This window comes from Telmatherina bonti (assembly GCF_933228915.1).
Source record: "Telmatherina bonti genome assembly, chromosome: 19".
Taxonomy (NCBI): Eukaryota; Metazoa; Chordata; class Actinopteri; order Atheriniformes; family Telmatherinidae; genus Telmatherina; species Telmatherina bonti.
Genome location: NC_136617.1, coordinates 7,656,137 through 7,682,247, shown reverse-complemented (window position 1 = coordinate 7,682,247; position 26,111 = coordinate 7,656,137). Strand labels below are relative to the sequence as shown.

At 42.2% G+C, this 26,111-nt stretch overlaps 1 protein-coding gene across 7 annotated transcripts in view; it reads right to left on the bottom strand.

Moving 5' to 3' along the window:
* macf1a (microtubule actin crosslinking factor 1a) overlaps positions 1 to 26,111 on the bottom strand; it is a 323,394-nt gene that overhangs the window by 230,213 nt on the left and 67,070 nt on the right. The window contains exon 1 of one of the 7 annotated variants that reach the window (XM_079258492.1): positions 4,572 to 5,251. The exons of the other annotated variants lie outside the window; for them this stretch is intronic. Within the exon in view, the coding sequence (XP_079114618.1) occupies positions 4,572 to 4,665 (94 nt within the window). The 5' untranslated portion in view covers positions 4,666 to 5,251. Of the gene's footprint in view, positions 1 to 4,571; positions 5,252 to 26,111 lie in introns of those variants that run through there. 7 annotated transcript variants of the gene reach the window in all.

Sequence of the window (26,111 nt, the reverse complement as noted above, 5' to 3'; positions counted from 1 at the left end):
CTGATTCAACCAGACAGAGATTTTATGCATCCAGACGTCGTCTGCTAAACTTGACCCATTTTATTTTTCTAGAACTGCCTCCTCGCAGTGATTACACAGGAAGCACCAACAGAGACCGGACAAAACATCTAGAGGACGCACAGTCCGCCCTCTTACAGTCTGTTATGAATACAGAGAGGACCACTGTCGCTACACAAACACACACAAACATGCACACACACTTCCACACTGGAGCAAATAGTTCAAGCTCAGTGGCGGCAGCCATCACGACCATTCAATTTTCTCCCCTGACACACACGCGCACACACACACACACACACACACACACACACACACACACACACACACACACACATGCAGACACACAATGGAGCTCATTGATGATTTGACTAAAAATCAGCTGTGCTGGTTATGTAAGAACCAGGGGGGGAAAGGAGGAGTCGGGGGGGGGGGGGGGGGGGGGGGGGGGGGGGTGTCAGTGACAGATTTACTGCATGTGCAGATAAACTGTAGAGAAAGCCGGAGCCAAAATAACAGAAATGATCCGAACTGATCCTGTTTTAACTCTAAATATGCAACACTTTGTCCACATTTCTGCAGCGCTCCGTCTCAGCAGGCTCTGAGGCCTCCTGGCAAAGCCCCTGAATGTGGGAGTGTTTGATTTCCCTAAAGGCCTCCCCCCCTCACCCCCGACTCCCACTCCTCCTCTACATCTGCGCTCAGCATTGCAGGCGTTCCGGCTCGGCCAGCGGCTGCTTTTCCCTGCCGCAGCTCTGACAGGGTTTGCTTTTCCTGTCGATGCAGTCAGCAGAGTGCTGGAGACTGCGATTAAACGGGAAGTAACGCAGATGGGAGGGATGGGAGGGATGGGGGGGGGCATAGAAAGCCAGAAATAATGCAGTTGTGAAGCAAACTTACAAGGCAAGAGAGAAAAACTGACACAAAGAAAGGAAAGAAGCTGTAAAGAAGTAAAATAAAGTAAAACATACAGACTACTGTTTGTCTACTGTTTGATCTGAAAGGCAGAGACGTTGTTTGGTAACCGGGGGGTGGGGGGGGGGTCTACCGAGAGAGGAGACCAGAAACGATGGAGTCAGAACGGGAAAACTAGGCCACATGGAAAAATCCAGCTGTAATGATCCGACTGCGGGACGGCTGATCGCTCCCATGTCGGCCTCTCTTTACGGCTGCTTTTCCTGTGGAATTCTCTCTCCTCTCCTCACACCACAGCTTTGTGTCTCCCATCCCCTTCCTTCGCTCATCTTCACCACGTCTAACTCAGACATGTTCAGGTCCAGTTCCTCGCTCCAGCCGGGACAAAGCCCGGAAACCCGGCAGAACAATGCAGAGGACATGATGAACACCATGGCTTCAGACCTGGATCCTCTGCATCTTCACAGCATGTGCAGAAACAAAACGGGAAGGTCACGAAGCAAACAGACGTGGAGAGACAGGAAGAGGACGACCGCCACTTCCTGTTCGGCTTCACGCGGGATGTCGGGAAAGACTCGGCTACAAACCCGCCCAAGTTGCACTTTTAAGTCAGAATAAATGGAAGAAGTCCATCATTTAGCAGCGATGTGAAACACTGCCAACACACACACACACACACACACACACACACACACACTACTGTTCAGACCATTTGGTTCGTTTTGACATTTTAACTCAAACAGAAGTGGATTTCTAAACGCGGAGAGTTGATTCAATTCTCCCAGACGGCTAACAGAGTGGAAACATGGCTCACTTGATGTTTGTCTCTAGTTCACGGCCATGCAGACAGATCACACACACACACACACACACACACACACTCTTATATCTATATCTGTAAAGGGTACGTTTCTGGCTGAGGTCCCTGACAGTCTCGTTCAATTGTTCTGTTTCCTCTCAGGTTTCCTGCTTTATTTTTGGCCTGGAGCTTCTTTACATGTTGCTGCGCTTTAATAAACGTTGTTTCTGCGCCGCTCGAGCTGATCTAAATGTTCTCATACTTGTCTAATTAGATTTATTAAAAGAAAAAGCAGAGAGGAATCCACACACGGCGCTGCTTCCTACATAATAATTATGGATCTACTTGAGAAAACATTCAAACTCTGCCGTCGATCTGCCTGAAAGCATCCGATTTCCACTGACTCAGAGTGTGTGTGTGTGTGTGTGTTTTCTGAGTCATCTTACACTGTTTTCCCATATATGACCCTCACACTTCTGTTTTAATATCCTGCCATTGTCACAAAGCCGTTACACACACTGACGAAGACGCACAAAAACACAAACACACTTCGTGAATGATTTAAACTGTATCCAGTGTCGACCTCCAGTTACAGCGAATTAAATCCCCCCAAGCAGAGAGCCAAGTTCACATTTCAGCCTGTTCTCCCCGACAACTGCTACGAGTGAGTCACACACAGCTGACAGCCGGATGAAAACCTACTAACACACACACACACACGTATATATTTACACGCCGGTTTGGTCGGCACAACATGAAATCAGCTGCAAACATCCAAAGCAGGAAGGATGGAAGGAGAAGAAAACAAGGTGTGATCCAGCATGAGCTCACTTCACACAGTAAGACATGATGACACAGTGACGCAGCAGCACGAGACGCATCGCTGTGTACACACTCCAGCCTGCAGGGCGGCTGGGAAGCTCTGAAGACCTGCAGGACACTCCAGGACCAGGACTGAGGATCCCTGCTGGAGGATTACAGTCTGTAACGCTGATGATGAAGATGGGCTTGGACTTTAAGATCCGACAGATCCCAGAAGATCCCAGATCACAATTTAAATGGAATCGGAACAAAAGCATATCGTCACAGCCCTAAAATTGACGTTAGCAGGAACCGAATGGATACAACAGCATACAGGTGACCTGTGGGACGGCTAGGACCGATCAATGCTCCAACACATCAGCTCAGAATCAATCCGATTTCACGGATTTCTCACAAATAACTGAATAATTCATAAAACCTTTACAAATAAATTAAATGAAAACAGGAGCATAAACATTTTAAACTTTCCACCACAACCAGCATCATTTAAAAGCCAAAACTTATCAAATGTCATTTAACCGTTTAAATAACTTCCGTCCAGCAGTTTATGTCCAGATTATCATGATTATCTCTCCAAACAAGCTCGTTTGGAAAGGGAGGATGCTGCAGTTTAGTGAGTTTGCTTTGACAAAAAGACATGTTTTTCCTAAACCTAACCAGGTAGGTCTGATTTCTCCACCTAAATAAGCAGATGTAAGGAGCTAAAGCAAACCAAAACAAACAATATAAAAAGGTACAAAACGCCTGTTAATGGAAATGTATGCATCAATATTTCTGAAAGGTCCTTAAGGGCCACGTTAAGCTCCATTTAAATCAATGTACTTAACTTAATTACATCGCTCATATGGGAAACAAGACGTCTGATGCCTTATTTATTCATCAAATCCAGAGTGCAAGGCAATAAAATGAAGACCAACTGATCAACAACAAGCGCTTTAGTGAGAAGAGATGGACTGCAGCTTCGCTTCCACACCAACATCAATCCATCCTCAGCGTCCAAGAGAAGACAGACTTTACGGGGCTATTAGTGTTTCCTCAACCAGGAAGAACAACTTTCCTATTTAAATTTATTTTAGCACCGTATAAACACCATAATCTCTTTGCATGCGTAAAACAGACTGTGAGGCTTTTGTTGAACTCATCAAGCAGAAGATAAAAGTGCTGCTTCTGCTATAACTCAGCATAATTTACAGATATACTCAGGTGAAGTCCTAAGTCATGCAGCCTCCACATAATGGCATAAAAACCACCTTTTCTTTGTGTTTATTTAGACTTTCTTCCCTTTAACATTGTCTTTATGTGTCGCTGTGAGGTGTGCCAAACACACAAACTTAAAGGAGTTAAGTTTCATTAGAATAATCAATAATTTAAAAGCATCTTCTTTTCATCAGCAGCAGCATCACAGATGTGACCCAAGCCTTCTGGCTGTCAGCAGCACCCCCCATCCCCATCCTCTCCCTTTACATGCTCTCCACTCCCACTGTCAATGCCAGCCAGTGGAGGCATTCATTTTTAAAGCGCCCTGTCACTGGGGTTATAAAACACCAAGTCTCATTGTGGTGGTAACAAAACCGGAGAGAGGGGAGCCCAGTCAGTCAGCTCCGGTTCTGATCTTTAGGTTGTTGTAAAACCCTCATCAGACAGATTCAGCCTCGGCTTTGGTGTTTACAGGACAAACAGCCAGCTCAAGGCGAGACATGAGGCCATTTGGAGATCCCAGTGGGGGCAGGTGGATTTCCTCTGGTGTTTCCAGACCTCAAATGCAACCCAGTCCTTGTTTATCCAAAATAACCACAATAAAACAATCCAGATTATGAAACAGGCTGCCAGCCCAAAAATAAACTGGCCCACATGTTTCCAGTTCAGCCCATTATTTCCCTTTCATCATTCCTGATGAAGGTGTCCCAACACATCACTGTGCAGCTATAATCTCCCAAAAACTAACTGCATGCATGTGCATCCTCTTGGAGGCAAGTTTTTGCGTAATATGCAGAAGTTTTATCCTGTTTCACCTTACCTTTATATCTCTCCAGCACATCCTCATAAGCCTGGGCGAACTCCTTCTCCTGGGAGTGGTTTGTCGGTAGCAGACCCGGTATAAACCCAGCCATGGTGGCTCTGCAGGCTGCCTAGAGAGTGTGGAGCGCTCGGCCTGCAGAGTACCGCAGCGACCCGGTCCGCCGCTGCCTCACCGGCTCCTTCTCGCGACGGCGTCCGAATCAGCAGCACCCCGCGCGGGACTGCTGGATCCGATGCATCGGCGCACACTGAAAGCCCGGTGGCTCTCTTCAAAGCAGGGTTAGATAATCCCCAGGCACGCTCCAGAAAATAAAAAAATAGACTAAAATAAAGGCGTTTTTGTCAAGTATAAAGACACTGAAGGTTACATAAACGTTATTTATCCATAATCTCGGTTGGAGTGAGCAGGACCACGCAGCCGCATCGCTCCGCGTCCGTCCGGGAAAATGAGCTTCCACCCGGCGACTTCTACTTTCTGCGGCTCCTCTGTGTGTGGGAGGGAATATATCCTGCACACTGATGGGTGTCAAAAGAATGGAGGGGTCAGCGTGTTTGCTTCCGTCCCCAAACAGGAGAAGACTGTATCCAGAGCAGAGTTTGCTAACCCCGGCTGTGTCTGCGTCCTGAGGATCCGCAGAGAGCCGCCAGAGCTCCCAGCATGCTTCCAGCCGTAATGGCCGCTTCTATCCGAGGCTTTGCGGTTTCTCTGGCCCTTGTGTGAATGTGTACGTGTGTACTTGTCGTCTCTCCCTCCCTGTGCTGCTGTTGCTCGGGTTTCTTGGTTTGTTGCCGCTGGGGCTGTCTTCCATCCCTCTCTACCGGCCACACCAGGAAGCTCTGCCGCAGGAATTTCCAGAGCCGGTGAGGGGGAGCTACTTAGCGGCCAGCCTACACAGCAGCAGCCGGGGCGGTGGAGCTGCGGCGCCACCTGATGGAGGTCCCTGCTCGGTGACGGAGCACTGTTTAAACCCTGCCAGAACAAAAATGTTGCTTTCCACCACAAATCTGCCACATTACCTAATTTAATACAACTTTTACTCGTTAAACCTGCTCATATTAACAATTTAGTTTGTTTCTCGTTTGCCAACAACCAATAATGGCGGTTGGAAATGAACCGTTAGTCCATAAGAACATACAGAAAAGATAATGAATAATAAAGCTATATTTCGCTTTCCTCATTATAATGAACAGATTAGAACTTATTTGCATGACTTTAAAAAAAAAAACTAGAGAAAAAAAACTATAAAACTGATTTCCAAAGATTTTCTAGTCCTACATTATTATTTATTTTATATGGATACACTAATCAAATCAAACTTTATTTATGAAGCATTTTTCATGCAACCAGCAACACAAAGTGCTCTACATAATGAAAACAAAAAGTTTCTGCAGATTAAAGCCTTCACAAATACCAAAGTATTAATTTAAAAACATACACAACACAATAAACACAAATTCCCATCTTTAGTTTATGTCTCCTAACCGAATATAAATATCAAATTGTTAGTAGAAATAAACATCTAGAAATACCCTGCTGTAAGGAAACTACGAGGAGCAAGCCCACCAACTGCCATAGAGGGCACCACCACAAGAGCAGCCAGAGCCTGGGCATGCCAGGGTCCACACCGCAGCCATAGGGCTGCAGTGCAGGACCACCAGCTATCCGTAGCATCAATCCTTCAGACCACGCAGGCAGAGCCCCCAGTATATGGATCCACTATCAGATTAATTGATAATTAATCCACAGTTTCTTGGCAACAATGTGGTGTTTGTCGCATGTTTGTTCTCTTGCAGTGATAAAAAGTTGTTCCTGTTCTGGATGGTAGTATCCAGAATGTTGTTCCTGTTCTGGATGGTAGTATCCAGAATGTTGTTCCTGGTCTGGATGCCAGTATCCAGAATGTTGTTCCTGGTCTGGATGCCAGTATCCAGAATGTTGTTCCTGGTGTGGATGCCAGTATCCAGAATGTTGTTCCTGTTCTGGATGGTAGTATCCAGAATGTTGTTCCTGTTCTGGATGCCAGTGTCCAGAATGTTGTTCCTGGTCTGGATGCCAGTATCCAGAATGTTGTTCCTGGTCTGGATGCCAGTATCCAGAATGTTGTTCCTGGTGTGGATGCCAGTGTCCAGAATGTTGTTCCTGGTCTGGATGCCAGTATCCAGAATGTTGTTCCTGGTGTGGATGCCAGTATCCAGAATGTTGTTCCTGTTCTGGATGGTAGTATCCAGAATGTTGTTCCTGGTCTGGATGCCAGTATCCAGAATGTTGCTGGGATCTACATCTATCTTTGATATCTTGGAAAACCTGTTGCGAACTTCTCCTGGAGTATCTCACCATTAATTGTGGAGTTATATGCAGATATAATGGTTCTATCTCACAATGGGGAAGAATCCTTCACAACATTCCTTGATCCAGATGCTGATCCGGATCACTCTCAACATGAAATGGAGTCAAAATTAGATCAAGATATCCAACATCGTGAAAGTCTGTCTAGCAGTTTTTGCATCAAGTTGCTAAATAAAGACAAACAAACATAAAAGCAGGCAAACACACAACCTCCTTGGCAGAGGAGGTCCTTAAACTTAGCAATCATCTCTTTTGTTTGTATTCAGGATCAGGTGATTGTTTTTGCATCATCTCAGTCATCATCTCAGATCAGTTCTCTGTAATCAGCTTCTTGTCCATCCCTGCAGAGTAATCAGAGTATTTCTTCGGATGACAGGACTCAGAGTTGGGGGTCTAAGGTGGACAGTGTGAAGAGAAATGGTGAGAGTACAGTTCCTTGCGGCACTCCAGGGCTGCTGACCTCCATCTGAGACATACAACCTTTCAATCTGTTCGTTAGGTCATAAATCCAGGTGGTTGTGGAGGTTTCCACCTGTAATTTATGGAGCTTCTCACATAACAGAGAAGCTGAATTGTGTTAAAAGCACTTGAGAAAGAAGGAGCGTGAGCCTCAAAGTGTTGCTTGTCAGGCAGATGATGGTGTCATTAACCCCAACAACATTACGATAAGCGAACTGTAACAAGTCCTGTAAGGCTGGCAGGAATTTCCAGGAATTTGCTGCCTGTTTATGGTTTTCTCTAATATTTTTTTACATCTTTTGTGTGATAGTTTGTTTTCTACTTCTGGTGGTTATGCTTACTCATTTATCTCCTAGATAAATCAGTATTTTTACAGTAAATTTATGACTCAGTGTAATTTTCCTCAACTTTTTTGACAGCTGAGTGTAATTTTATGCACCCAGTTGTCTGTTTCTGGTCTTTTATGTCATTTCAAAAGCTTTGTTTACTTCTAAATAACAAATATTACTAGTAGCTTTGGCTAAAGAACTTCTGTAAGCCCAGTCAGCAATCTCTTCATACCTGAAATCACCAAGTTTCTTGTGTAAAAATACAACAATGCTATTTGCAGGACTATGTAATAGCAGTGATTATAGATGCATGCTTTATCAGTTGTAGAGAGAAACATTACTGAGGCAAATAGTTTACCAAAGAAATTTGTTTAACTTTAAATCAGATTGAAAGGACATTTCATTGGTTGATGAAGTGAATTAAAGGAGCACACTGCCATCTAATGGTGAATTAAATCAACAAACCTTTGCTAGCAGGTCAATGAACCCAACAGAGCTTTAAAAGATTGAGTTCTCTGAGCTAAATGAGACATTTTATTCTCCCCAACGCCATTACAACTTAGGCCATATGTTCAGTTTCATGTTCCGTGCTTAACCCCGGCGAGGTAGACGACGTTAGGGTAAGAAGTCGGTGTTTTCCTGCCATGAGTGGATAATCTCTGCATGTGACCCTCCTGAGGTCAGGGCAAATAAAGCAGCCTCAGTGAAAGGGTTTGGAGATTATGTTATTTATTTCCACATAGACATGTACGGATAACCTTAACCTGAAGCACAATGTCATCATGTTCATGCAGCTTCCAGCTGAAATGCATGACATTTATCCAGACATGGACGGCAGACGCTGGAATCAATACTGGACTCAAACAAAAGATGCACCGATGGCTCCGCCATGCAGACAACGCTCCACTGCGTTAACTTGTCTGGGGTCTGACATTTCTGTGTTTTTATAATAAAGAACAAAAGTCAAAAATTTTAGTTTCAGAGGAAACGTTCTGCATCTCAGCCTTTTTCTGCCAGAACATATCAAGAAATCCTCATTTTTACAGTATATTTTCTCTTTTCTCACACACAGCAGACCAGACCAGAAATGACTGACAGACATCTCAGCATGGTGAACTGGACAAGAGGACGACACAAACAGCCAGACGTCAGATGACCAGGATCTGGCGGTGATGTCCTGAAGAAATGGGAACAAATCCAGCAAAGACCTGAACCAGGACCTGAGAGATGCATCTATACCTTCAGTGGATCCATCTACTGTTGGCCAAAGCCTCGTCAGAAATGGTCTCCATGGTGACGCGGCTGTCAAGAAGCCATTTTTCAGGAAAGAAAACAGAGCGAAAAGGCTGCGGTGGTCTTGGTCACATGACGCAAGAAACGGACAGAAAGTCAGCAGCAACAAGCTCTTTTTCACTTTAAATCTACACATTTTAATAAATCACTCAACAAATTTCCTGTTTTCCTGCAAATACATAAGAAATGAGGGACGGTTCAAGGACTTTTGTTTGGTCAACTAGGTACAGCAGCCCAGAAGAAGGACCTTCAAAGGGTTGCAACACTGCCTAAAAATAAGACTGCCCTGAGGAACTCCACAGTGGAAACTCCACATGAAGAAGAGCCCAGATCATCCACAGTGATGCATCTCAGCCTGGAGACAATCGTTGTGAGCTGCTGCTATCAAACAGATGATTCAGAAGCCTTAAAATAGTTTGATCCTGCTGCAAAAAATGTCCTCAGTGATGCTAAAACATGTTTTTATTATACTTTACCTTATTTATTATGACTTTGTCCATTTCTGAGGATGGAGAATCTATCTATCTATCTATCTATCGTTTATGGGAAAGAATAAAAATGTTTGTATGCCACCAAACACACATCATCCATGAGTTGGATGATGTGAGGACAAAACTCATCTCGTGACGGACATCAGAAAGTTTTAGTCCCGTCATCATGGGTGTTAACGTGAAATAGAACCCCTGAACATGAATAAAGTAGAATAAATCATGTTACTACGTAGCTGATAGGAACAGATACCGCCCTGATTTCTCTCTGCAGTTTGTGTTCTTCCTTTTTATGACACACATGCATGTAAAGTTGTGTGTCTGTGCTCCATGCAGAGTCCAGCTGCAGAATGAACGACGCGCTCCATGAGCCAAAAGGACATCCAGTCCTCAGCATGACGACACCTCGGTGGCTTCAGACTGCAGCTTCAACACTAAAACTCCTTCGCCACGAATATTTCCCAGCAGATGCTCGGCCCATCTCACAAGTCTTAAAAACAAAAGCAGCATATCTCCAGCTTCACACAGTGTGACCTGATTATCCTGCATTTTTCTCTGAATTACAGTCTAATAAAGCTCCACATCCCAAACAACACGCAGCAGGATGAATCACATCTTTTGTGAGTCGGTGTGTGACTCGGATTAGTCGAAACGGAGATTTGACCTTTGCTCTCCGGCTTTGACTTTGAGAAGCAGCGAGCAAACTCAATCACAGATCATAAAGTGCAGCTGTACGCGGTAAAAACGTGTGTGTGACGGAGGCATGTGTAAAATCCAATAACGCAGACGGTCGGGGTGAGTATTTCACTGCATCTAATTCAGTTTGATCCAAACACTTTCAGCTCATCTACTTCACACTAATATCTAAAAACAAACAGTTTTCCCTCCAAAAACACTGAAAAGTTGATCAACATCCTTTTAAAATTACATTTCCATGGAAACAGTGCAAAGAGTCGATTTGGAGTTTCAGAAAATGTGGTTACAGATGCAGAAAAACACAAGAAACATAACAGACTTCTCATCTTTACTTCTGATGTAAATAAAACTGATTCTGTCAGGATGTGACGTTTTATGCGTTTTCTCGGTTTTGGTTTCGTCTTATTTTGTAGTTTTTTCCTGTTTGGTTCCTTTTCTGTCTTGTTTCCTGTTAAGTACACCTGGACTCCATTAGTTCATCGCGTCACCTGCGTCTTCTCCCCTTTCCTGGTATTTATAGCTCTTAGTTCCAGTTGTTTGCTGGTTCATTTTGTTTGCTTTTGCCTTCAGTTTGATTTTGGACATTAAAACAGCTTTATTCTGCATTCCTGCATTTTGGTCCACACCTCCACCACAACCGTGACAGATTAGAGTCAGAAAACACAGAAAAGATGTTTAAAGGGACATTACGTAACACTTTCAGTTGTTTACCGGCCAAAATGCATTTTATTGGTGTATAATCTTCTTATAAGTGAAGACTTTTAGATTTGTTTAAACATACGACAGTTAAGCCGAAAGGAAGCGCCATGACTGGTCTGGGACAAATCACACCAACGTGGCGTTTTTTTCAGCGTACAGGTATCGAGGCGCCAGAGGAGAAGATCAGCGAGAGGCTTACTACACCGACAAGATGGAGAACATGTTTACGTGTTCACCATCGCCCAGGAAGCGAAAACGGGCGCCAAAAAGTCAGCCTGACCGGAGCGTCCATAAAAAGCAGGATCAGCATGATCTTCCGCTCGAGAAGGCGAAAGATTTCTTGCCAGTAAGTTAACCATACTGACTAAATTAGCCTAAAGCTAGCTGACTAGAGTTGTTTGTTACCATGGCAGCAGATCCTGCTAAACTCCACCCGCCCCGTTGGGACAGAAGCAGATGTTTACGGGGTTTCAGTAGCTTTCAAAGTCCATAAAACGCTGTTTTTAGTCACAGAGAGGCAGCTTATAAAGCAGGGATCTCAAACTGAAGTCCTCTAGGACCAGGAGGTTTTCATTGTTTCCCTGCTCCAACACACCTGACTGAAATTAACGGGACATTGCAGTGAAGTTGACAGTAAGCTGTTTGATTCATGTGAGTGGATTCAGTGGTGGTGGAACAGAGAAACGGTGATAATCTGCTGGACCGGAGTTTCAGACACCTTTTATAAAGTCTTCCCACCGGCTTTTATTCCAGCTTTCCCGCCACTGAAAGCCGACGTTTTAACCTCTTCAGCTGAGTGAACGCTCCACGGAGTCTGGGATGACGTGGTGTTGGTGTTGTCAGCGCTGTCGACCGTGAAAAGCTGAGAATATGAGGCACGATTTCTGTGTTAGATGGGAGGAATTCTTACACAACGGCCACATTTACACGAGGTTAATTCCTTTTTAATTAGAATAAAAGTTAAAAGGAACGAGCTCCAGCAGAACACACAGAATTAGTTTAAAGCAGAGAGAACGGACACATAATGGAGGAATTATTCCATTCAGCCACTTATATCGGATTTAACTTTATTGTCCTTTTGTGACGGCCTTGCTCTAATAATGATGTTTCTATATGTCTGGAGGTCGGCAGGTGTGCCATGCACGGTTCCCATTCACCAGAGCACGGGTCCGGACACTTTTTATTCAGAATATGTGTTTACATCGTCATCTTTTAACTTATTAAAGAGGATTTATGTTTGTTCTGAATGAAAACTCATGTAAAGGTGGTTATTGCGTAAGAATTCCTCCATCAACACCTCTTTAAGGCAGCAGTGGATCAGAAAAGACGCGACTGGAATGTCTGCACTGGATCAGGATGTTTCTTCTACACGTTAAAGAACTTTATTAACTTTGTTTTCTTGTCGTCTTTCTGTCTTTCGCTGCACCTCGGCAGCAGCTTCCTCTCACGGTTTGCTTTTTATTTGTCTTCCTGTTTCATGTCCTTGATGTGCTTCTGCTTTCCCGTCTTCTAAAACTCCTCTTTCAGACTTCTTGTTAATCCCTTCCTTTCACTTCTCCCTGCCCTCACATTTAACACTCATCTTCCCCTTTCTCCTCCTCTGTGAACCTTGCCCTCTTCTTCCCGCTCCCCATCTCTTTGTCCAGCTTCATTCCTCCCCTTCTCCTCATTACTCTCCACACTGACTCCATCATTCACTCCTCTTCCTCGCGCTCTCTCTTAATGTACCGACCCCCTCCTCTTTTCTTCGGCTCCAAATTAAAATTCGAACACTCTCGCTTTGACTGCTTGTTTCCTCCCCTCCTTTTATATCCAGTGTCAGCCTCTCTCACCCCCGGCGCCATTGTTTCTCCTCGCTTTTTATATCCATGGAAACAGAGGAGACCACGTCACCATGGCAACGGGGGAATAGCCAGGGCCTTTGGGCTGAGGCCTCCTCTCAGCTGCCTGCAGAGAAAGATTTGTGGAGGGAAGAGCAGCAGGCGCGACGGAGGACGCCTAAGTTACATGCAGGCAGAGACGTTTAAGGTCCTGATGTTCACGTGCACGAATTATATCAGCTGCAGCCTCACATGCACACTTTGATCTGAGTCGTCGGGTTTTGTCTTTGTTTTGATGTGCAAATGATGACTAAAAATATCCTTTTTTTATCCGTCTGAGATAAAAAAAAAAAAACACAAATTTTGCTCGTAAATTCTATTATTTTATTTCACACAAACGAACAAACCTGCAGAAAAGCAGGTTATAAATAAAGCTGGTGTTGCAGATCAAGCTGGAAATTATGGAAATGATGTCAAGTTGTGGGCAAAAAAGTCTAAAAATGCCCTATTTTATCAAATGCTATTTTATTTATTAGCACTTTTTGTAAAAAAAAAAAAAAAAAAAGTCTATTTTATCAAATGAAATTCATATATATATATATATATATATATATATTTTTTTTTAATATGCAAAAAGTAGCACAAAGTGCTTCATATGAAAATATATCATTTTAAAAGCACACACCTGATCATAATCTATCTCACAGTCAATCACACACGCACACAGTGTGTATTCCCCCACCACCTTTCTGTCTCTTTAACTGAATAACAGAAAAAAACATCTGGACTGACACTGATTATTAGATTAGAGAGAAAGATGAGAAGAAGACCAGATTAGCAGAAAACAAGCTGCTTGGAAGGAAAGTAGAAAGAAATGAGCTGCGACTCGTTTGACTTTTGCTGCACCAGGAATGATCTTCTGGTTCATGCGAAGCCTGGAATGCAGCATATTCAGCACATTCCATGAATACCTTCATCCCGACCGTTCGGGCTTCAACTACACCCAGTTATATTTGGATCAACCATTAAAAGCAAACATTTTTCTCCATCGGCGTCTAAAAGGGGAACCTGAATTGTGCGCAGGCTGGTGCGTCTCTAAAACAATGTGCAGACTGTAGTGGTAACGGTGTGAAGTTATGTGCCGCCGTGTCAGCGCCACCTGTTCAGCTGCTTGTTAACACGGATATCCAACCAGCCAATCACATGGCAGCAACTTCACATATGTAGTCATGTAGACGTGGAGAAGATGACTCAATGAAGGTCAAATTGGGCATCAGAATCAGGAAGAAATGAGATTTAAGGTTGTTGGTTTGAGTTTTTTCTGGGATTTTCACGCACAACCATCTCCAGAGAAAATATCCAGCTGATGATGTCAGAGGAGACTGGTCAGACTGGTTGGAGATGATGGAAAGACAACAGGAAGTCCAGTCAGCACTGGTTCCATCCAAGATCTGCAAGATCATCTCTGAACATCCAGCCTGGAAGCAGATGGTCTCCAGCAGCAGAAGACCACAGCGGGTTCCCTCCTGTCAGTAAGAACAGGAAACTGAGGCTACAATTCACACAGACTCACCAGAACTGGACAATAGAAGATGGAGAAACGTTGCTGGTCTGATGAGTCTCCAGTTCAGCTCCACATTCACATGGTAGGATCAGAATCTGCTGGAAACATCATGACAACATGATCGTTGTCATGACAACATGGATCCATCCATCTTCTTGACCATGTCCATCCCTTTCTGAGCACAGTGTAGCATCTTCTGATGGAAACTTCCAGCAGGATGATGCACCATGTCACAAAGCTCACATCATCTCCACCATGACGATGAGTTCACTGTCCTCCAACGGCTCCACAGTCACCAGATCTACATCCAGCAGAGCAGCTTTGGGAGATTCTCATCATGATGTGTTGGAACCATAGACTGTATGTAAAAGATGGTTTCTGAAGAGCTGGCATGCGTGTCGTCTTGCCCAATAAATACAAATATGGGCAAAGAGGTGGAGCTGAGAGGGGGGCTGTGAGCGTCATGGTGGATGATTGACATCGAGCGAACTCCGAGCTTTCTGTAGCTAAGAGCTAACCGAGCTAACCCAGGGATAACAGGAGCTAACCAGCTAACGGAGGGAAGCGGGCTAAAGCTAAGTCACGTTGTTAACCGGCTAAAAACCGCGGTTGTTCTACGTTCCTTTCATTTGAAGCGGGACATCAGGTACCTGTCAATCAAAAGGACACGCCCCTATTTTTTTTTAATTTTGAGATTAAATTACTTTTAAACGATTGAGTTTGGAAAAATTCACTCCCCCCACAGTTGTCATGAAGGTAAACCTGATCTGTTAAACCGGAAATGGATTTTTGAACCAGGCTGTAAACATGTTTATTTCTGCTGTAAACATGTTTATTTCTGCTGTAAACATGTTTATTTCTGCTGTAAACATGTTTATTTCTGCTGTGAAGTTGGTCTTTTTAACATGGGAGTCTATGGGGATTTGCTCTGTTTTGCAGCCCCTAGTGGATGAAGGAGGAACTGCAGTTTTATGCACTTCCACTTTTTTCCACATATTAATGTTATAACAGTGATTTCTGGTCTGAAGCACCAGACGATAAAGCAACTTAAATCCATTTTTGCCTCATATAACTTCAAAGTCTGTAAGTTTAAACCAGAGACCGAGCTGAATGAGACTGAAACCAGCAGCTGCTGGTGGGTTTCATTGATATTCAGCCTCAGCAGAGGCTGAATAAGAGTCCAGAGTCCTCCACCCTTCTGTTCACAGAGCTGCGACTGTTTGCTCTGCTCTCTCACAGCCATGCATCTTCAGCAAAAGCTCATTTTTCCCAACTAAAGTCTGTACTTCAGCCTCAAACTAATCCTGGATGCGACGACGGCGGCAGCCTGCTGGGACAAATAGCTTAATGTATTCTGTTTCCACATTCCAGCCGCAGCCTGAAAGGAAATTGGGGTCAGTGTAAACACATTGTACATATTATGTAAAATGTAATATCATGAGAAAAGCCTTCACGCCTGAGTGGGCGCGGAACAAGCCAGGGACACGCAGGAACATGAGATTACACCCAAACACAGGGACGCTGCGCAAAACCAACCCAAACACCAGGGAAAATCTAAGCATTCAGCAGAAAGGAGCCAAAGAAAATCAATTTTCAGCAAATCTAAAGGATTAAATCAACATTTTTGCCACTTTTGGCTTCTTCATCAGATTCATTTGTTTCATTTTTTAGCTGTGATGAATCCACTCGGATCACTTCCATGACATCTAGTTGTTCCAATTCCTGAATCAATCTGTTTGTTTTGTTTACTAGAAGACGTTAAAATAAATGTAGCTGTGTGGAAACAAGCTTTAGAAAAACTTCACGGCTCAAATCAAGAGTTTTTATGCGCAGTTTGGTTGGAAATCAGCATCAAGTAAAAAGTTCTTCTTCTCTTCATCACTGGTTTAAGCAGAAGGTTCATACTGCGGACGCTGGTGGAGGAAACAGTCTCTGGAGAGACATCGCCGAGAGGACATAAAAAACGACGCCAGTGGCTTAAATGATTCCACATTTCTGCTCAGATCTGGCTGCGTTTACGAGTAAACAGGAAAGCTAAAGAGGATGTCTGTCACTTTTTCTCTGGTGAAAATTGCTTTTACTACACAGATCAATTATTTTCCTCTTTTCATTAATGTTCCTGTTAAAATTAAATTAAATTAAATTAAATTAAATACAGAATTAAATTAAATATATATAAAATTTACAATGAAACTAAATAAAATAAAAATCTTAAGTAATTTAAAAACTAAATTAAAAGTAAATTGAAAATAATAAAAAAAAATTAGACAAAAAAGTATATTAAAGGAAATAAATCAAAATAAAAGTACAGGACATAACAAACTAAATTTAAACTAAATTAGAATAAACTAAATTTTAAAAATTTATTTGCCTTTTCTTCTGAAATTTTATGTCAGATAAAACAAAATCAAATTAAGTAAAAGAAAAAAAACCTTTTAAAAACTACAATAAAATAATAAAATAAAATAATTGGAATTTATTTTAGTTAAGCTTCATGTTTCATATTTTTTACTGATGTAACATTAAATATCACCTTCTTTATTCTTGTTGGCTATAAGAACTTAAACCTGAATATTATCACAACCTTTTCTGTGTGAATAGTTTGTATTGAGCAGCAGATCTCTGATCAATGAGCTCCAGGATGTGGATTTTCTGGTGCAGAATAAAACCTGCAGACGTGTTTATTAAAGACCTCGCTCAGTTTGCTTCATGACATCTTCGTTTCGGGCCGTCTGCTGTGCCGACACTTTAGTTTCTGTTCATCCACGAAACATAAAGAAGCTGAAAGAAGGAAATAAAACATTTTATCTTTGCTTGATGTAAAAAGAAGAAAAAAAATGGGCTGTTTTTTTCTCTATACCATGAAAAAATTCAGCAGTTATTTTACTTTCATTCTACTTTTTTTTAGTTTCTTCTGTTTATTTTTAAGTATAATTTAACTTCACTGTTTATGTGTTTTTTATCTCCATCATTAAATCTTTTTTTTCCCTTTTACTTACTCAGCGTGTAAACATCCACATACACACAAGCATGTCTAATTTCACTAATTCTGTTGTCACTTGGCTTCCTTCATGCTCTCACAAACTCTTCTCCAAGATGGAACTGAACCAAATAAAAAACGCTGCGAGTTAATTAAAACCTTCTGTAGCATCAGATGTGTAAAATCCTCTTCCTCTCTCAGCACTAACACACAGAATCATGAAAAACAAAGTCAGCTCCAGGCTTCTCTTCCAACACGCTGGACGATGCTGATGGAAAAAGGCAGATTTACTCTCATGTGAACCAACACAGAAGCTCAGAGACTCGAGAACCGGGTGCCCAAAGTACGGCCTGTGGACCAAACTCGGCCCGCCAACATGCTATGTCTGATATCGAAGCTTTATCAGCTACAACCAAGCGCAAGGTCCGATTATCCAATGGGCATTGTGGGTACAGACCCTGGGGCCCATGCCCACTTGGAGCCCATGTGAGGCCCCAACATTGGCAAACACCAGCAATTTGGACATAAAACAAAATTTACATAAAAGCCAGATAATTTCACCACAGTGTCTGGTGTGTTGCTACTGGTACCACTGGCTGAGAAATGTTAGAAATGTCATTTCACAGTTTCATTCACAATTTTCATAAAGTTGTGGTGGGGAAGGGGGCCCCTTGGACACTCTGGGCCCAGGGGCCTGTGCACTTTTCATCCGGCCCTGACCAAGCGGCAACCGCCTGCGTGAAGAAGTGAAGATTATGCACAAGTGCCAAAAACTGCAGTTCCCCTCTCATCCACTAGGGCTCCAAAAGGGAGTCAGTTCTTTTTTTTAGATAACTCGTTCGTTTAGAAGTAAGAGAAAACAAACTTCACTCATATTTGGAGGCGTGTCCTTTTGACTGACAGGTTCCTGATCTCCCTCTTCAAAAAGGAGGAATGTGCACCGTTGTGGTTTTTAGTCGGCTAACAGCGTGACTTAGCTTTAGCCCACCTTCGTTAGCTGGTTAGCTCCTGTTAGCTCTTAGCTACAAGCAGTTCGGAGTTTGATAGATGTCAGTCATCACAGCCCCCCCTCTCGGCTCCACCCCTTTGCCCATTTTTGTATTTTCTGAAAGAGACGGCGCATGACGCTGCCAAGATGGTGACGTTGTGAAACGCCCAATGATCTTACGGTCTACGGTGATGTCACAGAGGCTCCGCCCATCTTTCATACAATCTTTGGCCATAAGACACATTTTTCAGACAGACATTTTCCTCTTGTTCCTCTAGCAGACCTTTTTTCCAGCAAAGGGACTCACTTCCCCAGCCTGACAGCAGTAAAGCAGGCGGAGGAGAGGCTGCCTGAACATGCAGAACTCAGCAACCTGAACAGGGAGTGTGATGTGTGTTCATGCAACTATTGTCTCAACCCCTCAGAGTTAGATCTGATTCTGTCCCAGACCACATGCAAAAGGAACAGATTGAGCTTCAGCGTGAAAAATTAGATCAACGATTTCTACACACGTGAAGAAACGTGCACATGTGATGCTTTTACTTAGCAACATGTTCATTGTTATGAACCTTACAGGGTCCCACCTCGCTGACATCCTCACCTTGTCAGTGAGCCAGGTGTGATCTAACACTGACAGGCTAGTATGTCCAATAGCATGTCCAAAGATCAGCTGCATGTGTCCCACTAGAGTCAGCAGTTTGGCTTGCTGAACGTGCATCGGTGTTGATGGCATTTACATGCGGTTGCGATTTAATACCTGCTTGTTGTCCTTCTAACCATGATGGAAAACAATGCACTTGCATGCAGAAACAATAATTAAAGGACGGATTTACACGTATTTGTAGGGCTGTGGCGATATGATGTGTCCTGATTCGATTTGGGGTTTTTTGGGTGTCGATTTGATTTAAATTGCGATTCTCACGATTCTTCGATATTTTTGTAGCCTGAAAACAAAACAAAAATGTATAAAACTTGTTCTGCTTGTCATTTTTCTTTATTTTAATAAGGAAAAAACAACCCAGTAGCCAGACCATCAGTCTGCTGCCATAATGCCCAAGAAGACAAGTAAAAAGATCAAGAAAAACAATTTAAAAAATGACAGTTTTTAATGGATTATTTTTATGTATTTGAAAAAACTTTTTTTTTTAAAATAAAAATTATGTTTTAAAATTGTGAAGTAAAAAATCCATTTATTCGTTTTTTGATTTATATTTCCCATCTCTACATATTGATATTTTAACAGAGCAGTTTTAGCGGCTCAGTGGTCCACTTTCACTTCAGCTTGTGGAGGCAAAAAGCTTCCCGTCGAGCAAAAACACACCTGGAAATGTGTCTGAACATCAGATTTTCTCCACCAGCCTCTACATGAAGATTCAAACTCTTGTCACGGAGATTCGCCTGCGATATGAACCCTCGCCGTGTCCTGACCTACATGCTGTTTCCAGCTCCTGAATCTGGGTTTTCTATGTCTTCATCACCTGGATGCTTCAGCATCCGAACCTCCATCACTTCCAAACGACTGGCATTCATACCGCTAGTGGTTTCCTGATCACTCCGTGACACTTTACAGCCCAACAGTTACTGATCTAAATGCTTTAAGTGCTCCTCTGCTCTTTCACAGGAAGCTGGAGGCCTCCATTAGTCCCTGATGTGATTAAATCTTTAAATGGTAAATAATCAGTACAGTTACGATACGACATGAGAGGAAAAAGCTGCTGAAAAATACACAACTCTGAGTCTTCTTTCATATCAGTTGCATCAAACTCGTTCATGTCCGCTGAAAGAGAAAAGCTAGCTGCAGAGGCCCAGCTTCTCCTGAGAAATGAGTAACCTACATTTCTACATCCTCCAGTACCACGAGAACCAGATGAAATATAGAGGAGGAGAGAAATAAGGCAGAAAGAGGAGAAGTCTGGTTCTGAAAAGCAGCCTCTGGCTTTAAAATTTCATCTGTGCTCGACTTTTACCAAACAAATAAACCGAATCCTCGTTTCTCAGAATGTGAACTCTCTGCTCCGACATTTACTAATTACCAGCTATTTACACATCTCAGGTTTCTCAAATAACCCTTTATTATTATGTTGTAGATGTTTTACACCGATTATTAACACAAAGCGCCATAGACACATTTTAATTTAGGTTTCTGTGACATTTATTTGTCAGAGCAGGAAGCAGAAAGAGGTCTGGATGCAGAAAATGCCAGGATGCAGAAGTGGAAGGAGAATTATTCACTAAGAGACAAAAACCTTTTTACTGTGACATTTAATGACACAACAGAAGAGGGACGAACGATCTGTTTCAAAGGTCTCCTGCTGTCGGAACTGCAGCTTATCACTCATCTCAAACCACCTCTAATTCCTGCATCCACCTCAGACACTTCAGCTTAAAACACTAGATAAATTATTCATGTTTAATGAATCTGTTAAATGCACAACAATAACTCCTGCAAGTATTAAATCAGCTAGACTCTATTAAGTCCAGCAGCTTTAAACATGCTTCACGTGTCCGTATTAATGCTTTTATTTTGAAAAAACATAGTGTAACCGTAAGTTATTACAGCTGAATTCTCTATAAACAGGCTGTTGTCCACATATTTAAATGTATTCTGACAATAGAAGCAGGTTATTACAGGTTTTAATGTCTGCCTACCAACTAAAGAAAATCCTCCCAGTGTTATCGATACCTTAAACTGCATAAGCAAAACACCAGCCAACATTTACACAATTATAAACACAACATCAGCCAATAACACAATTACACACTGGTTAGCAAAACACTAACCATTCATGTTCTAGTGACACAGAAAGATATCATGTTGTAATTTTATTACATTTCACAGCATTAAAAATGATCCTACCTATAATGAAGCAGAGGATCAACCCTATAAAGGCAAATGTGTTATAACTGATACAGTTTCTGAGACCTTTTTCATCACTTTCTGGTAGAAACTTTACTCATCGTAAACATTTCCTCCTCAGACATGACTTCACTTGTTCCTAGATGGTTTCTGGTTTTACATCACATTTTCTGCTGTTTCAGGTTCATTTACTCTGACAGAGTAACACTAATCTTGATTGCGATACTTCTGTGGTAATCTCACAGATCTCCGCTCTCTTCTGAGATAATACATACGGCAGCGAGGCGGGGAAGTCAAAAGGTGACGATAAATCTGTGCGAACTGAAACAAACTGCGGAGTTCCCCAAGGCTCCATTTTGGGGCCCCTGCTGTTCAACATCTACATGCTCCTACTTGTCATATATGTCATATATGTTCTATGCCGATGACACACAAATCTACACGACCATCTCACCAGGAGCCTCTAGTCCAATCTGAATCCTGATCATATGCATTGATCCTTATAAAAACTGAACTTCTTTCAGTTAAATGAAGAAAAAAGAACTGAAATGATCGTTTTTGGAACCACAGGTGGAAGATTAAAAGTCATCAATTATCTTTAAACAGTGAAGCTCAAAACCAGCAACAAACGCAGGAATCTTCGTCATCCTGGTCTCAGACCTGAATTTCAGACTACTGGAATGCGGTCCTTACAGGTCTCTAAAGTCCATCCGACAGCTGCAGCGAGTCCAGAACGCTGCTGATCCAGGATTTACCAAGACCAGGAAACTGGATCATGTAACTCCAGATCTCAGATGTTTACACCAACTTCTAAATCCTGCTGTTTATAAAACACTTAATGGGTTCAGATCAAAATCCCTTCAGGATCTTCTGGTTCCTTCTGAACCAGTCCGATCCTGAAGGGTCATCAGGGTCGAGTCTACTTTCTATTCCCAGAGTCAGAACTGAAAATTCAGCTCTGCTCCATCTGTCAGTCTGAGTTTTAACCCAGAATCAGAGTTCTAGACGTGTTTTTAACCTAGAATCAGAGTTCTAGACGTGTTTTTAACCCAGAAACAGAGTTCTAGACGTGTTTTTAACCTAGAATCAGAGTTCTAGACGTGTGTTAACCCAGAGTCAGAGTTCTAGACGTGTTTTTAACCCAGAGTCAGAGTTCTAGACGTGTTTTTAACCCAGAGTCAGAGTTCTAGACGTGTTTTTAACCCAGAATCAGAGTTCTAGACGTGTTTTAACCCAGAGTCAGAGTTCTAGACGTGATTTAACCTAGAGTCAGAGTTCTAGACGTGTTTTTAACCCAGAGTCAGAGTTCTAGACGTGTTTTTAACCCAGAGTCAGAGTTCTAGACGTGTGTTAACCCAGAGTCAGAGTTCTAGACGTGTTTTTAACCTAGAGTCAGAGTTCTAGATGTGTTTTTAACCCAGAGTCAGAGTTCTAGACGTGTTTTTAACCCAGAATCAGAGTTCTAGACGTGTTTTAACCCAGAGTCAGAGTTCTAGACGTGATTTAACCTAGAGTCAGAGTTCTAGACGTGTTTTTAACCCAGAATCAGAGTTCTAGACGTGTTTTTAACCTAGAATCAGAGTTCTAGACGTGTTTTTAACCCAGAGTCAGAGTTCTAGACGTGTTTTTAACCCAGAGTCAGAGTTCTAGACGTGTTTTTAACCCAGAATCAGAGTTCTAGACGTGTTTTAACCCAGAGTCAGAGTTCTAGACGTGTTTTTAACCCAGAATCAGAGTTCTAGACGTTTTTTTTAACCCAGAATCAGAGTTCTAAATGTGTTTTTAACCTAGAATAAGAGTTCTAGACGTGTTTTTAACCCAGAATCAGAGTTCTAGACGTTTTTTTAACCCAGAATCAGAGTTCTAAATGTGTTTTTAACCTAGAATAAGAGTTCTAGACGTGTTTTTAACCCAGAGTCAGAGTTCTAGACGTGTTTTTAACCCAGAATCAGAGTTCTAGACGTGTTTTTAACCCAGAATCAGAGTTCTACACGTGTTTTTAACCCAAAGTCAGAGTTCTAGACGTGTTTTTAACCCAGAGTCAGAGTTCCAGACCTATTTTTAACCCAGAGTCAGAGTTCTAGACGTGTTTTTAACCCAGAGTCAGAGTTCCAGACCTATTTTTAACCCAGAGTCAGAGTTCTAGACGTGTTTTTAACCCAGAGTCAGAGTTCTAGACGTGTTTTTAACCCAGAATCAGAGTTCTAGACGTGTTTTTAACCTAGAATAAGAGTTCTAGACGTGTTTTTAACCCAGAATCAGAGTTCTAGACGTGTTTTTAACCCAGAGCCAGAGTTCTAGATGTGTTTTTAACCCAGAGTCAGAGTTCTAGACGTGTTTTTAACCCAGAGCCAGAGTTCTAGATGTGTTTTTAACCCAGAGTCAGAGTTCTAGACGTGTTTTTAACCTAGAATCAGAGTTCTAGACGTGTTTTTAACCTAGAATCAGAGTTCTAGACGTGTTTTAACCCAGAGTCAGAGTTCTAGACGTGTTTTTAACCCAGAGTCAGAGTTCTAGACGTGTTTTTAACCCAGAGTCAGAGTTCTAGACGTGTTTTTAACCCAGAATCAGAGTTCTAGACGTGTTTTAACCCAGAATCAGAGTTCTAGACGTGTTTTAACCTAGAATCAGAGTTCTAGACGTGTTTTAACCCAGAGTCAGAGTTCTAGACGTGATTTAACCTAGAGTCAGAGTTCTAGACGTGTTTTTAACCCAGAGTCAGAGTTCCAGACCTATTTTTAACCCAGAATCAGAGTTCTAGACGTGTTTTTAACCCAGAGTCAGAGTTCCAGACCTATTTTTAACCCAGAGTCAGAGTTCTAGACGTGTTTTTAACCCAGAGTCAGAGTTCTAGACGTGTTTTTAACCCAGAGTCAGAGTTCTAGACGTGTTTTTAACCCAGAATCAGAGTTCTAGACGTTTTTTTAACCCAGAATCAGAGTTCTAGACGTGTTTTTAACCCAGAGTCAGAGTTCTAGACGTGTTTTTAACCCAGAGTCAGAGTTCTAGACGTGTTTTTAACCTAGAATCAGAGTTCTAGACGTGTTTTTAACCTAGAATCAGAGTTCTAGACGTGTTTTAACCCAGAGTCAGAGTTCTAGACGTGTTTTTAACCCAGAGTCAGAGTTCTAGACGTGTTTTTAACCCAGAATCAGAGTTCTAGACGTGTTTTTAACCCAGAGTCAGAGTTCTAGACGTGTTTTTAACCCAGAATCAGAGTTCTAGACGTGTTTTAACCCAGAATCAGAGTTCTAGACGTGTTTTAACCTAGAATCAGAGTTCTAGACGTGTTTTAACCCAGAGTCAGAGTTCTAGACGTGTTTTTAACCCAGAATCAGAGTTCTAGATGTGTTTTTAACCTAGAATAAGAGTTCTAGACGTGTTTTTAACCCAGAATCAGAGTTCTAGACGTTTTTTTTAACCCAGAGTCAGAGTTCTAGACGTGTTTTTAACCCAGAGTCAGAGTTCTAGACGTGTTTTAACCCAGAATAAGAGTTCTAGATGTGTTTTTAACCCAGAATCAGAGTTCTAGACGGGTTTTTAACCCAGAGTCAGAGTTCTAGATGTGTTTTTAACCTAGAATAAGAGTTCTAGACGTGTTTTTAACCCAGAGTCAGAGTTCTAGACGTGTTTTTAACCCAGAGTCAGAGTTCTAGACGTGTTTTTAACCCAGAGTCAGAGTTCTAGACGTGTTTTAACCCAGAGTCAGAGTTCTAGACGTGTTTTTAACCCAGAGTCAGAGTTCTAGACGTGATTTTAACCCAGAGTCAGAGTTCTAGACGTGTTTTTAACCCAGAGTCAGAGTTCTAGACGTGTTTTTAACCTAGAGTCAGAGTTCTAGACGTGTTTTTAACCCAGAGTCAGAGTTCCAGACGTGTTTTTAACCTAGAATCAGAGTTCTAGACGTGTTTTTAACCCAGAATCAGAGTTCTAGACGGGTTTTTAACCTAGAATCAGAGTTCTAGACCTATTTTTAACCCAGAGTCAGAGTTCTAGACGTGTTTTTAACCCAGAGTCAGAGTTCTAGACGTGATTTAACATAGAGTCAGAGTTCTAGACGTGTTTTTAACCCAGAGTCAGAGTTCTAGACGTGTTTTAACCCAGAATCAGAGTTCTAGACGTGTTTTAACCTAGAATCAGAGTTCTAGACGTGTTTTTAACCTAGAATCAGAGTTCTAGACGTGTTTTAACCCAGAGTCAGAGTTCTAGACGTGTTTTTAACCCAGAGTCAGAGTTCTAGACGTGTTTTTAACCCAGAATCAGAGTTCTAGACGTGTTTTTAACCCAGAGTCAGAGTTCTAGACGTGTTTTTAACCCAGAGTCAGAGTTCTAGACGTGTTTTAACCCAGAATCAGAGTTCTAGACGTGTTTTAACCTAGAATCAGAGTTCTAGACGTGTTTTAACCCAGAGTCAGAGTTCTAGACGTGTTTTTAACCCAGAATCAGAGTTCTAGATGTGTTTTTAACCTAGAATAAGAGTTCTAGACGTGTTTTTAACCTAGAATCAGAGTTCTAGACGTTTTTTTTAACCCAGAGTCAGAGTTCTAGACGTGTTTTTAACCCAGAGTCAGAGTTCTAGACGTGTTTTAACCCAGAATAAGAGTTCTAGATGTGTTTTTAACCCAGAATCAGAGTTCTAGACGGGTTTTTAACCCAGAGTCAGAGTTCTAGATGTGTTTTTAACCTAGAATAAGAGTTCTAGACGTGTTTTTAACCCAGAGTCAGAGTTCTAGACGTGTTTTTAACCCAGAGTCAGAGTTCTAGACGTGTTTTTAACCCAGAGTCAGAGTTCTAGACGTGTTTTAAACCAGGGTCAGAGTTCTAGACGTGTTTTTAACCCAGAGTCAGAGTTCTAGACGTGATTTTAACCCAGAGTCAGAGTTCTAGACGTGTTTTTAACCCAGAGTCAGAGTTCTAGACGTGTTTTTAACCTAGAGTCAGAGTTCTAGACGTGTTTTTAACCCAGAGTCAGAGTTCCAGACGTGTTTTTAACCTAGAATCAGAGTTCTAGACGTGTT